At 59.8% G+C, this 13,828-nt stretch overlaps 1 protein-coding gene across 1 annotated transcript in view; it reads right to left on the reverse strand.

Moving 5' to 3' along the window:
- Nucleotides 1–551: 551 nt before the first annotated feature.
- The window catches only part of CFAP57 (cilia and flagella associated protein 57), a 48,308-nt gene continuing 35,031 nt past the window's right edge, over nucleotides 552–13,828 (reverse strand). Inside the window, exons 14-22 of the mRNA XM_055138419.1 lie at nucleotides 13,175–13,268; nucleotides 12,480–12,670; nucleotides 11,178–11,351; nucleotides 9,692–9,850; nucleotides 8,280–8,423; nucleotides 3,197–3,313; nucleotides 1,803–1,937; nucleotides 1,582–1,725; nucleotides 552–603 (exon numbers count right to left, since the gene is read on the reverse strand). Of these exons, the coding sequence (XP_054994394.1) occupies nucleotides 583–603; nucleotides 1,582–1,725; nucleotides 1,803–1,937; nucleotides 3,197–3,313; nucleotides 8,280–8,423; nucleotides 9,692–9,850; nucleotides 11,178–11,351; nucleotides 12,480–12,670; nucleotides 13,175–13,268 (1,179 nt within the window). The 3' untranslated portion in view covers nucleotides 552–582. The remainder of the gene's footprint in view (nucleotides 604–1,581; nucleotides 1,726–1,802; nucleotides 1,938–3,196; nucleotides 3,314–8,279; nucleotides 8,424–9,691; nucleotides 9,851–11,177; nucleotides 11,352–12,479; nucleotides 12,671–13,174; nucleotides 13,269–13,828) is intronic.

A 13,828-nucleotide genomic window follows, 5' to 3' on the forward strand; every position in this document is an offset into this window, starting at 1 on the left:
CTACCCGCTGTGCTATTGCTCCAGCCCCGGTAAGGCATTTGCTTTACATGAGGCTAATCTGGATTTGATCCTCACATATGGTCCCTCGGGCCCCCCAGAGTGACCTCCAAAGGCAGAGTCAAGAAGAAAGTGTGAGCACTGCCAGGGGTGGCCCCAATGCCCCTGCCGAACACAGAAAGGCTGTGCTTTATACTGGGTGTTCTGATGATGTTCTTTCCCGACACTAACTCCCATTAACCCACTCGGGTGACACTGATGCCCAAACAGAGGTCTGGCAGCAGCACCCTGGCTGGCCGTCCTGATAACACGCTTAAGTGGAGGCAGCGGTAATGGGGTCGGGCTCTCGGGTCTGGTCAACGCAGGATCCCGGGAAGTGGCTGTGGGCAGCTGATCAGGCTAAGTGCGGCTCTTGCCGTGGGTGCGGTGAGCTCAGAGGCCCGAGGAGTCAGGGAAGCTGGGGGAGGCGGGCGTGTGGTGGAGGAGAGCACTCGGCCCGCGGGGCCACACCACACACAGAGCAGAGCCAGAGGAGGTGAGACGAGAGTCGGGCAGGAGGAGCGAGGGTGAGAGACTCCAGAGAGCTCAAATCACAGGGCGACAATCCTGCGGAGGACAAGGGTCAGTGAGAGAAAGAAGTTGGCCTGGGAGGGCTCTGGACCCTGATGGGGCAGAGGAAAGAAAGGGGGTGTCTGGGCTAACAGAGTACGAAAGTTTTAGGAAAATGAGTGGATCCCTGGACACTGGGCGAGCCTGCGGGCCTGGGCACGTGAAGCACGGGAGCCTGCACGGTGCCGGGTACTTGTGGTCTGGTGGACATAGTGCCCGTGCACCCATGCAGTGCCTGCTATCCGTGGTCTGGTGGACATAGTGCCCGTGTGCCCGCACGGTGCCTGGTACCCGTGGCCTGGTAGACACAGTGCCCATTTGCCCATGCAGTGCCTGGTATCTGTGGCTCCATGGACATAGTGCCTGTGTGTCCGCGCGGTGCCTGGTACCCATGGCCCGGTAGACATAGTGCCCATGTGCCTATGCGGTGCCTGGTATCCATGGCCCAGTAGATACAGTGTCCATGTGCCTGTGCAGTGCCTGGTATCTGTGGCTCCATGGACGCCGTGCCCGTGTGCCCACATGGTGCCTGGTATCGTGGCTCCGTGGATGTAGTGCCCATGCGCCTGCACAGTGCCTGGTATCCATGGCCCAGTGGCCATAGTGCCCATGTGCCCGGGCGGTGCCTGGTATCTGTGGCCTGGTGGCCATAGTGCCCATGTGCCCGCGTGGTGCCTAGTATCCGTGGCCCAGTGGCCATAGTGCCCATGCGCCTTCGCGGTGCCTGGTATCGTGGCTCCGTGGATGTAGTGCCCATGAGCTCGCACAGTGCCTGGTATCTGTGGTCCAGTGGCTATAGTGCCCATGTGCCCGCGCGGTGCCTGGTATCCATGGCCCAGTGGCCATAGTGCCCATGTGCCCGCGCGGTGCCTGGTATCCATGGCCCAGTGGCCATAGTGCCCATGTGCCCACACGGTGCCTGGTACCCGTGGCCCAGTGGCCGTAGTGCCCGTGCGCCTGCGCGGGGCCTGGTACCTGCATGATGCGGACGTAGTCAGAGCGGTGCAGTTCGTTCTCCTTGGCCACCTTCTTGCGGAGTGTGGCCAGGTTGCGCTCCAGATGCTCCCGCTGCCGGGCATACTCCTGCTGCAGGTCTGCGTTTAGCCCTGCGATCTCCACCTGCGGTGGGGGGTGTTCCTGTGAGGGCGGGGACCCCGCAGCCGGGCTGGGGCTGGGGGCAGGAAGCTGGGGCTCACCATGTCTGCCCGCTGCACGTGCATCTCAAACAGCTCTCGGACCTTCTCCTTGAGCAGCCGGGGCTCCTGGATGTAGGCCACGCAGTTGTGAAGGTCCGTCTTGAAGCGCCTGACCAGCGCCTCCGTATCCCGCTGCTGCAAGCAGAGGTCAGGGGCTGCGGGCAGGAGGAAGGGACAGAGACCCCTCACGGGAGCCTGACTGCTGACTATCCACAGCCAACAGGCACCGGGCCCGGGAAGTGGAGCTGATAGAACCCTGGATACCTGGGGTTGGGGGTGCACCTTCCCCCCGCCCCATTTTTTGTGGGAGGGAGGACCTTGCTTGGCGACACTCAGGGCTTGCTCCTGGCTCTGCACTCTGGAACTACTCCTAGCGGTGCTGGGGGAACCATACGAGTGCCAGGATCAAACCTGGGGCAGCCACTGACAGGGCAAGTGTCCTGCCTGCAGTACTACGGCTTTGGCCCCTGGCCTGACTTCTTTATTGACGTTGGATTGCTTCAGGACCCAAAGGTCTTAAAGATGAAAGAGGACACAAAATGCCCCCCCTTTTTTTCTGAGCCAAGAGGGGAACATAGTCACGCCCTCTGGGATATCTGGGGTCACAATTTCTCTTATAAGCTCAGCCGGTGGCTACCCAAGCGGGCTGCTGTGACGATGGAGGGAGGAAAGGGACAAAATTGTGACATTGGTTCTTCTGCCAACTTGAGCAAGCTCTCTCCTCCTCCCCCTCAGGCTTTTTCTGGGGCCCCTGCCCCCTGCCCTGGTCTAGTCCTTCCTCTCAGCTCCCAGAGTCCTTTGCATAACCCTTTGTGGCAATGATTGTGCACATGTCATACATATGTCCCCATCCACCGGTGTTGGGGCAAGCAGGCTCTGTGTCTGCTCATGTAGACTCAGCGCTTTGTGTTGGGGACAAGGACATTCTAGCTGAGTGCCCGGTACCAGGAGCTGAAGGTGTGCGCCTGTGCCCTGGCTGGTGCCAGGAGATCTAGTCCCCAGTAGTACTGGCTCTGTAGGGACCAACCAGCCGGGGGTGGGTACTCATCCCTCGAGCCACACTGCCCTCATTGGTAACCCCCAGAGCCTGGTGTAGGTCATCTCCGAGGTCCCCCCAACCAGCATTTATCTTGGGAGCTGAAGCCTTTAGCCACGGGCAGCCCATGACTTCTCGGGCCGCTGCTGCTCCCAGCCTGGGCACGGTCTGGGTGTTTCTGGGGCACCGGCTCCCCCTCCTGCATCCCAGTACCCGGAGTCCCGGCTCTGGTTTCCGACGGACCCGGCGGGCCGTGCAGGGCTGCGGGGAAGGCTGGGCGTGCCAACACCTGGGTCCCCCGGAAGCCAGGCGGGGACTCCGGGACTCCGGCAGCTGCTGGGCGCTGGGCGCCTCCCACCTTCTGCTGCTCCCGGCGCAGCTCCTTGTCACTGGCTCTCAGCTTCTGCCACAGCTCCGTGATGTTCAGCCCCAGCTGCGTGTTTTGCTTATGGAAACGCTCCAGCTCGTTTTCCATCTACAGGGCGTGAGGGAGAGGGCGCGGGACTGAGAAAGGGAGGGATGCCCCGGCCAGCTGAGCACTGAAGTCTGAGTGGGCTGCTTCCCTGCTCGCAGGGCACTGGGCTCCAGCTCCGGCTCTGGGATGAGGCGTGGCTCCTTTCTCCTACGAGATGCCCGTCTTGTCCTGCATCCCGTGTCTCTGGGGTGCTCTCCGGCCGTCTCAGCCCCACCCTCGGCCTCCCTCGTGAACCCCTCTGGCACGGCTACCCTCCAGCCCCTCGGGCTCACTGCTACTGGTCTCCCCTAGAGGAGTTGGCCCGACCCTGCTGGTCTTCAGAGTCGACTCCAGCGCAGCAGAGTTTGGGGGTCCCGCACCCCGCCTCTCCGGGGTCTGAGGCACAGGACAGCAAAGCGGAGGTGGAGGAGGGACCTTGCCGCCACTCTGTGGGAGGGCGTGAGAGGCAGGGAGGCTGAGGGGTTGGGACACGGGGCCTCGCCTCCCGCCCTGGCCCATCCGGGTGGACTTTTTGGTCTTTGCAGCAACTGAATGGGACGAGACCCCAGCTGCCCGGGTGCAGGGGTAACATCTCTCACACGAAACTGGGTGGACACTGGCCTGTCCACGGAGGCCCAAGGATTCTCGGGAGGTAGGGAAGTCCACAGGGGGGTTTCCATGGCTGGCTGGAGTAACCCCCTCTGGTCAGATTTTTTCAAGGTTTTGGTCAGCTTTTGGGGGGTGCCCCACTGAGCTGCATCCATGTTCTTTTTTTTTTCTTTTTGGGTCACACCCAGCGATGCTCAGGGGTTACTCCTGGCTTTGCACTCAGGAATTACTCCTGGCGGTGCTTGGGGGACCATATGGGATGCCGGGGATCGAACCCGGGTCGGCCGCGTGCAAGGCAAACGCCCTACCCGCTATGCTATCGCTCCGGCCCCGAGCTGCATCCATGTTCTGGACACAAAGGGACAGTTGTCAGGGGCTGCCGCCCCCATACCTGGCTCCACTGCAGGGACAGAGCAGTGCTGTGACGGGCGCAGTCAGCCTGGGGGAGAGGACGGAGCCCGGGCGCACAGCACACGCACGGCGGGCAGCAGAGCCCCCTGAGAGGGGGACTGGCTGGGGGCATGGGGTGGACATCGACAGCAAGAGAGAAATGAAAAGAAAGAGGTGGTCCCGGGGGGCACAGGGCGGAGCTCCTGCCTTGCCAGCGGGAGGCCTTGAGTTCAACCCTGGCACCACCCTGCATGCACCGAGTGCCACCCCACTGGCTCTGCTGTTGGGGACCCCCGGCGTGACAACAAAGGGCCCCATCTCTGAGGCTCTGCAGCCAAGTGTGCGAGAGAGGCCAAGGAAGAGGGAGGAAAGCCAAGGGGAGAGGGGCGGCTCCTGTCCTGTCCTGGTCAGGAGGACGAGAAGCCGGTCAGAAGGCGAGGAGGCGTGGGAGAAAGGTGGGCACGGCTGAGGGAGAAGCGGTCTCTGCACCTGCCTGCACAGGGGCGAGGTGGGCGGGCCAGGGAAGCGGCTCCCTCAGAGGGGCGGGTACCGGAGGGCAAACTGCAGAAGGAGAATTCCTGCATCATCGGCAGAGAGGGACAGAGGCACAGGCAGCGTGGGGCACTTCTGAGTTTTTTTTTTCTTTTTTGGGTCACATCCAGCGATGCACAGGGGTTACTCCTGGCTCTGCACTCAGGAATTACTCCTGGCGGTGCTCAGGGGACCATATGGGATGCTGGGGATCAAACCCGGGTCGGCCGCATGCAAGGCAAACGCCCTACCCGCTGTGCTATTGCTCCAGCCCCCACTTCTGAGGCTTTGAGGGGTCCAGTGTCGTTGCAGAGAGGGGCTGCAGAGGTCAGCAGAGCCGGGCCAGGCGGGAGCTGGGGACAGAGGCGTGCAGGGAGGGAAAGTGCCGCCTGTACCTGGCCCTAAGTGGAAGGAAACCCACCCGCGGGAACCAAGGGCTGCCACTGTCTGACTCGCACCCCCAAAGGCCCAGTGAGAGCAAGCCTGGCGGCCGGCCGGGGGTGCCCACTGGCGACTTGCCCCTGTGGGCCGGGCGAGAGGCCCGCGTCCCTGATTGGGGCAGCTGCAAGAGACATGGGCTGCAGGGGCGGGGCCGGACACCTGCTGCCTGAGGAGCCTCTTGACACTCTCGAGATCAGGAGTGCCAGATTAGGCCAGACAGGAAGCAGCACAGGCACAGCCTCGACCCGGGCAGAGCCCCACAACGACCTACTCTGCAGGGGAATGGTTAGGCGCGCCACCCTGGGGCAGCCCAGCTGAGCACGGAGCCAGCGGCCGTTCCCTGCATGTGCTGTGTGCCGTCCACCTGCTGTCTCTGACTGTCCTCGTCCCGAAGTGACTCACCGGAAGGGCGGTGGAGAGGCAGCACCCATCTCCCCCGCCTCCCAGTTGGTGGGGTGGGGATTGGGCAATACACCTAGAAGACACTTTTTACGGCGGGGGGCGGGATGAGCTTCCTCTTGGAACGCTGCTTATTGGCCAAGACCAGGGCATGCGACTAAACATCCTTCCATGCCCGGGACAGACCCCACCCACCGTCACAAGGACACTCACCCCTACATGCCCAGGGCCCAGAAACCCCACACTGGGTGGGAAGGTGTGAAGTCAAGCGTTCTGCAAAGCGCCCCTTCAGAGAGCAAGGATGGTTCCTCATCACAGAGGCCAGGTGGACACTGGATCTGGGGGAGGGGTGGGGGGGTTACTGCTCCAGCCGCCATGGTGCTGGCTGCTTCCTTAGCAGGAGACTAGGGATAGGGGGTGACTCCCGGCCAGAGCCCCCCCCCCCACTTTCCCTACCAGGAATCAGGCCCAGGCCGTGCCCTGGCAGTGATGGACCCCAGACCTGGCCCTATCTGAATCCTTCTCAGGTGCTCCAGTCCCCTGAGCACCCGGGCCAGCCTGTGACTGACCCAGGGGGGAGAGGCCCTCAGTGCATGCAGGAGCACAGGCTGGCCGGGCGGGTGGGCCAAGGAAGAGGGAGGGGTGGGCGGGATTTCCGGGTTGGGGGGTCGGGGAGATGCTGCTCTCTCCCTCTCTGAGGTGGCCACTGTGAGTCCTTAAGTTGTTCGGGAATGGCCGGAGGCAGCAGCTGTGCAGTCAGCTACGGGCAGTGCTCCTGGAGGCCGGCCACGCCCCGGCCTCTCTGCTGGGAGCTTTGTCTTCTGCCACCCCTGCTCTTAGGGCCACGGCACCAGGGAACAGCAGGGCCGTCTGCCGCCCTCTGTCTCACCGTCCTTGCTCAGGACGGGGCGAGTAAGGAAGGGCAGCAGGAGCCCGAGTGGACGGAGTGGTCAGGGCAGGGTCCCGGGAGAGCTGGAAGATGCCGAGAGATCTGGAGCCTTCTGGGCAGAGAATGTGTATGTGGAGGGGAACTTTGGGCTTGTTCTGGTTCTGGAACCGTCTGAAAGCCTGTGTGGTGGACAGCGGGGTCTGGAGACGAGGCTGAAGAGGCAGGCGGAGGCCAGGTCATGCGGGAAGTTTGGGTTTTATTCCCGTGGGAAGGGGCACCCTGGGGGTTGCTCCGGCCTGGAGACCAGACTGGAGTCATGGCCCACCACGAGTTGGTGGGGTCTGGGATAAGGCGACAGTGGCAGAGGGGAGGAGGCTGGGTTGGGGGATAGTTCTAGAAATGGCCCAGACACATAAGAGACGGGAGAATCGAGACGGCTGTGGGCCGGGGAGAGGCTCACTGGGCTCGAGGGTGCCCGCCGTGCTCCAGGCTCAGGGTTGGTTCCGCACCCTCTGGCTCCTGAGCACTGCCAGGTGTGGCTCTGGGGGCCCTGGACTGCGGGGCCTCAGCCACGACACGGGGCCAAGCTCACCAGGAGAGGCCCTGGGGGCCTCCCAGCACTGTTGGGGAGGCCACACCTCCCCCAAAAAAGAAGGAAAGAGAGACAGGACACTACCCTCAGAGACATGATGCTCTCTCCTCAGAGACAGGACTCTACCCTTAGAGGCAGGACACTCCCCTCAGAGACAGGATTCCACCCTCAGAGACAGCACACTCTCCCCTCAGAGACACGACACTACCCTCAAGAGACACAAAACTCTCCCCTCAGAGACACAAAACTCGCCTCAGAGACATGATACTCTCCCCTAGGAGATAGGACACTACCCTCAGAGACACGAAACTCTCCCCCCAGAGACACAAAACTCCCCTCAGAGACAAGAGACTTCCTCTCAGAGACAGGACACTCTACTCTACCTTCAGAGACATGATAGTCTACCCTCAGACAGGAAACTTTCTCCCTCAGAGATACACAGCCCTCAGAGACAGGACACTCCCCTCAGCACCTGGCTGGGGTCTGGCTCTATTCAGGCAGATGGGGGTGGGGAGACATTGGGAATTCAGCTTTGGATCAACCATGGACACAGTCAGCCTCTGCCCGGTGAGGGGTAGGCTGACGGGCAAACATGTCAGGGAGAAAGGGGGATGTGTGTGCGTGTGTGTGTGCGTGTGCGTGCGCGTGTGCGTGTGCGTGTGTGTGTGTGTGTGTGTGCGTGTATGTGTGTGAGGAGGGCATGGGGAAACGCCCAGGGGCCCACGTGCACCTCCCCCCACTCCCAGAAGCCCTCCTGCACTTGATCTCCTCTCTGCTCCATCCTGTTTGCCTCCCAGGAAGCACAATTACGCCTCTCTCCTGCCTGAGAGCCTCTGATGACTTTCCGTCCCTTATCAGATGCAGTCCAAACAGCGAGAGTATGCCTGGCCCCAACCAATATTTCCAGTCTGAGAAAAAAAGGTTGAACCGGCTTTGGGGGGGACCCGCCTCGTGGCTGGGTACACACCGCCCCCTGGCGGCTGCACGCGGGACAGCCGCCGTTTCTCTCGCGCGCGCCCCGCACACGTGGCCGGAGCGGGAGGGCCGGGCCCTGCCCAGTCCCAGGGGCCCCGCGCCCGCCAAATGGCAGAGCACTCCTGCCAGAGAGCGCCCGGGCGTGGCCGGCGGCTGCTCACCTCCTGAATCTGGTCCTTCATCACTTTGATCTCATTCTCCCGAGGTTCTATCTGCTTCTTCAGCTCCTTTATTTTGTAGTCCAGCACAAACTTGAATTTCTCTAGCTCTTGGTTCTTCTTCTTCAGCTCATAGATTCGCTTCTCCTGGGGACGGATGAGAGAGGAGGTGAGCAGGACAATGGGAGGCCTCGGGACATGGGAATTCCTGGAGGTCAGGCATGGGCAACCTTGAAGGCCTGCAGAATTATGGCCTGTCACGCCGTGTTTCCTGAAGTCTGCCCGTGTCATTTGGCCCCGCAAAGGACATTAAAAATAACCACGTTCCCAACCTCTGCTTTGAGGCCACAATGCCGAGAAGGTCTCCACACTGGGGCCTGCCCATCTCACTCACTCACTCACTCACTCACTCACTCACTCACTCACTCACTCACTCACTCACTCACTCACTCACTCATTCACCCATTGACCCACTCAACTCACCCACTCACTCATTCACTTACCCACCCACTCACTCACCTTCCAACTCAGCCACCCAATCACCCACTCATTCACCCAATCACTCACTCACTCACCCAATCATTCACTCATTCACTCACCCAATCACTCACTCACTCATTCACCCACTCAACTCACCCACCCACTCACTCACCTTCCAACTCAGCCACCCAATCACCCACTCACCCACTCACTCGCTCACTCACTCACTCACTCACTCAATCACCCACTTACTCACCCAATCACCCACTCACTCACCCAATCACCCACTCACCCACTTACTCACACACCCAACTCACTCACTCACCCACTTAACTCACTCACCAACTCACTCATTCACTCACCCACTCACTCACCTACAATCACCCACTTACCCACTCACTCACTCCCCCATGCACTCCCCCACTCACTCACTCCCCCACTCACTCACCCACCTACTCACTGACTCCCCCACTCACTTACCCCTGCATGTGCACTGACTTCTCAGCCATCTTCCAGCCGTCTGCACATTCTTAACCAGTTGCCTATTTTTGCTTTGTTTTTGGGGAGCCACACTCGACAGTGCTTAGGGCTTGCTCCTGACTCTGTGCTCAGAGATCACTCCTGGCAGGGCTCAGGGGACCATATGGAGCTCTGGGGAACTGAACCCAGGTTGGCAAATGCAAGGCAAGTGCCCTACCCACTGGGCCTATCTCTCTCACCCCCCATATCTGTCACCTCTAGGTAAGTTGACCTTGGACAAACACGCGGCCTGCTGGACCCCCTCCCCTCTGAGCCGGGCTCCTGGGGATACAGACCAGTGGGGTTTCCTGCGGCCTCATCACCAAACGCTCACCCCCACCGGGCCCAGGAGCTCAGCCGGGGGAGTCGGGGAGCCGGGACCCCACTCCGTGCTGGGCCTGGTGAAGGGCTCCCACCTTTTCCTGAATGGTGTCGTCTCTCTCCTGGATCTCCCGCTTGAGGCCTTGGATGTCCTTCTCCAGGGACTTGATGACCCCTTGCAGCTTCACCTGCTCCCCCTTCATCAGGTCGATGTCGTTGGTCCGTTCCTCGATCTCCTTCTGCAGGGTGTTGAACTAAAGACGCAGGGGAACCACACAGAACACACGGCCTGAGCACAGCACAGCTCCCAGCTGGCGGCAGGCGCTCGGGCTGCCCAGCGGGACGAGGGACAGTTCCCTGGGTCAGCCAGGAAAGGGGTGTGTGTATGGGGGGGGGGGTTAGGGCACAGCACCCGCCCCATGTGAGGACAGTGTCTGTGTCCAGGGTCCAGTGCACAACTACCCAGAAGGACCCAGTGCTGACCTTGAAGCCTTGGCTTTCAGGCCCCGTCAAGGTCACCAAGACGGGGCCCTAACTGACAATGACAAGCCATCTGTGCCATGTTCAAAAGTAGTGTGATTTTTTTTTCTTTTTTTTTTTTTTTTTTGCTTTTTGGGTCACACCCGGCAATGCACAGGGTTTACTCCTGGCTTTGCACTCAGGAGTTACTCCTGGCTGTGCTCAGGGGACCATATGGGATGCTGGGAATCGAACCCGGGTTGGCAGAGTGCAAGGCAAACGCCCTACCCGCTGTGCTATCACTCCAGCCCCTTGTTTTTCTTCTTTTGGGGGGTGTCAGGGATGGAACCCAGATCTGTGCATGTAAGGCATGTGCTTGAGCACCGAGCCACATCTCCCGTACAGGATTTCTGCCAGGAAGGCACATGAGTTTGCTCTGCACTCGGCTCCTTTCAGGCTGCGTTGGGGAAGCTGGGGCATTCTACAAGGATCTATGAATCAAATCATTGCCCACCCCGCCCACCAGCAGCTAAAAGCATCCGCACCACCTTCTGAACTCCAGTAGCTGCCTCCTGTGTCTCCCCATGCCCCTCGTGCTGGCCTGCCCGCCCCCAGTCGCCTGTCTCCTGTCCCAGGAGGGTGAGGGCCCTCCAGAGGCACACGCGTCAGTGCATTCCCTTCAGAAGATCTCACTTGCTTTGTGGGTGTATGTGTGGGGGGCGGCGGGAATGTCTGGCGATGCTCAGGGTTTCTCCTGGCTCTGCACTCAGGAATCATTCCTGGTGGTCTCGGGACCATATGGGATGCCCGGGATCAAACTTGGATACTCAGGTCAGCCGTGTGCAAGGCAAGCACCCTGCCCACTGTACTATCTCTCTGGCCCACATTTCCATTCTGACTTGAGGTTTCACTCTGACAACTTGGACTAGTTTCTGTGAGCCAGTAAAGGCAGTGCAGAGAGTTCACCAGAGTCACAGAGCACGTCACTATCCACAGAAGGAAGAGCAGAGAGCCCCGTCCCCACTCTGCCTCCCGGGCCCTGCCTGTCGACCTGGGGACGTGGCTCTGGGCCCACCCATCTTCTCCCAGTGCTGCCCTTGCCCGATCCCCAGCAGCTGCCACCTTCTTCCTCATGATGCCGGTTTCTCCCTTGAGGCGCAGATTTGCTTCCTTCTCATCTCGAAGCTTCTTCTCATACTTGGTTTTGATGTCTTGGATTTCTCGGTCTTCGTCTTCTTCGATCTGCTTCTTGGTCTCCTCAAACTCCCGAAGCTGCTGCCTGACATCCTCCTGGGCCTGGCTCGGAGGAAGGGAGAGCGTGGGGGGAACGCATATTCCTGAATGCGCTTACACGTGTGTACACACACACACACACACACACACACACACAAAACTCTCACACATTCCTTCACACATGCACGCAAACACACACTCACACAATCCTTTACACACACACACACATTCTCACACACCCTCTCACCCAAGCACACACTCCTATACACACACCTGCTCACATACCCTCACATACTGCTGCATATGCACACACAACCGCTCACACATGCATGCATATGCACACAGACACACAGAGACACACTCACATGTGCTCTTATTGGCATGAGAGCATATACACAACACACTCTCATATACATTTAGACGCACTCATTCTCTCTCTCTCTCTCTCTCTCACACACACATACACACACAGATGTGAACTTTTTTGGGGTGTGGTGTTGGGGATGGCTGACTGGGAGTTTTTGCAGGACTGGAAGTCAAGGCAGAGGGCCTGTGACCCCTTGCTTTCTTCCCCCTGCTGTCTCTGCTGTCCCTTCCCACTCTGCCCTCGCACCAGGCTCCCTTGCTACCCCCCACTCCCCACTCTCCACCACCCCGAACCTGGCGGGACTCTGGGTATCAGGGGGACACTGAGGCTTCCTGTCTCCCCCTCACTGCCCTGGACACAGCGTGGTGTTGTGTGTGTGTGAAATTACGTGGCTGTATGTGTACCTGCCAATCAGCCCCCCCCCAGGACCCCTGGGCTCCCTGCGGGCCCCTGAGTGTGACCTCACCTCCCGCTGTACTGTGCATCGCTCTCTCTCTCCAGCCTCCACCACTGCCCAGGCCGCCCCTTCTTACTCCCCTGGTCACGTGTCCCCCTTCTTCCCACGCCCAGGTCCAGGGGAGCCTATTGCACAGTTGGCCAGGCTCCCCGGGAAAGGTCTCTCCAGTGGAGAGCAGCTGGGGGTACAGTTGGGATAGAACGATGGATGTGAACTCAGTCTACCCCAGGACCTCCCGTCTCGGGGACGGAAGCCCCTGTCTTCCCCCCGCACCCCCGCCCCGAGAGTGCCACCCCTGCAGGGCACCGCAGAATAAGCAGGGCGGTGCGTTCTGGACTGCTCCAGCACAGGCGGGGCCCCTCGGCACCTCCTCCAGAAGGGTGCTCTTCTCTTGCAGCTTGGCCTCGTAAAACTCCGTGAGCTCCTCCAGGGCCTGGTTCTTGTTCTCGTCGTTATCCCGAAGCTGTTTCTCGTAATCCTCCTGCATCCTCTGGGATTTGAGCTGCAACTCCTGGTACTTCTCGTATTCCAGCAGCAGCTTCTGGTTGTTGCAACTCTCTGCAGAGAAGCAAGGGGGGAGTGCGGGGGGAGGGCAGGAGCACTGGCGCAGGGGCGGCCCCTTCCAGAAGCACAAGCAGCTCTCTTCAGGGCCAAGGTCCAGATGCTTATCCTTCTTCCTCCCCTGGCACCCCACTCCCCCCACCCCAACACCCGCCCCGCCGGCACTCTGGAGGAAAAGTTTCCCCGCTAAGTGCAGAGGGGGGTTTGCAGATGCAGGGCCAGGAAGATGATCCTGGGTGAGCAAAACTGATAGCCAGTACTAGGAACCCATTGCTCAGAAGAGTAGAGTGAGGACTGGAGCCACTTCCTGGCGCTCCCAACCGGGATGTGGTGAGTTTGGGATCCAAGCCTCCAAACCAAGACTTTCCCATCTCTCCTCCAGGCATGCCGTGGGAGTTCCACGAGCAAGTATGCGGCAAGGAAAGCCACGGAGAGTTTGAGGGGATGAGCACCGTCTACTTAGGCCTTGTGCCCAGCCAGGGGCCCCTGTGGGGCTCTCACCTAGGTCCTGCAGTTCCCGGTTCTGCTTCTCCAGGAGCTCGTCCATGTGCTCCTGATGGAGCACGTCCTGTCTTTCCTTCTCTGTCCTTAAGACCTGAAACACAGCCCAGCGTCCTCATCTCCACCCTCTGCCCCCCACACTGCCGTGGCCAGGAGGGCCCTGACCCACGCCCTCCTCCACGCCAACATTTCCTAGTTTGCGCCGAGCACTGTTCCGTGGGCAGTAGCACATCATCATCCTTCGTCTTGACTCCCCTCTTACTCTGCTCTGAAAGTTCTACGTGTTCTACTTGCTCTCTAGTTACCTTCTTTCTGCTAAGGGGGTCTGGTCAGGAATGAGAGCGGTTTTGTAGCCAAGAAGCTTTGGGACGAAAGAGAAAGAGTTCACCCCAATCCTCTGTCATACGTTCACTGGGTGTCAGTAAGACCCTTGGCAATGTCCCTGTGTCTGCTTCACAAGAACTGCTCCCTGTAGTAAGTGTTGATTAAAACAAATGAAATAACACAGCCAACATTAATACAACCAACCAGATTTCTTTGTTTTGTTTTGTTTTGTTGGGGTTTTTGGTTGGTTTGGTTTATTTTTTCATTTTTTTTGGGCCAAATTAACTGACCTAGGAAAATATCATAAAAGAACAAACACCTCTTGAGCAA

Source organism: Sorex araneus, chromosome 5 (assembly GCF_027595985.1).
Source record: "Sorex araneus isolate mSorAra2 chromosome 5, mSorAra2.pri, whole genome shotgun sequence".
Lineage (NCBI taxonomy): Eukaryota > Metazoa > Chordata > Mammalia > Eulipotyphla > Soricidae > Sorex > Sorex araneus.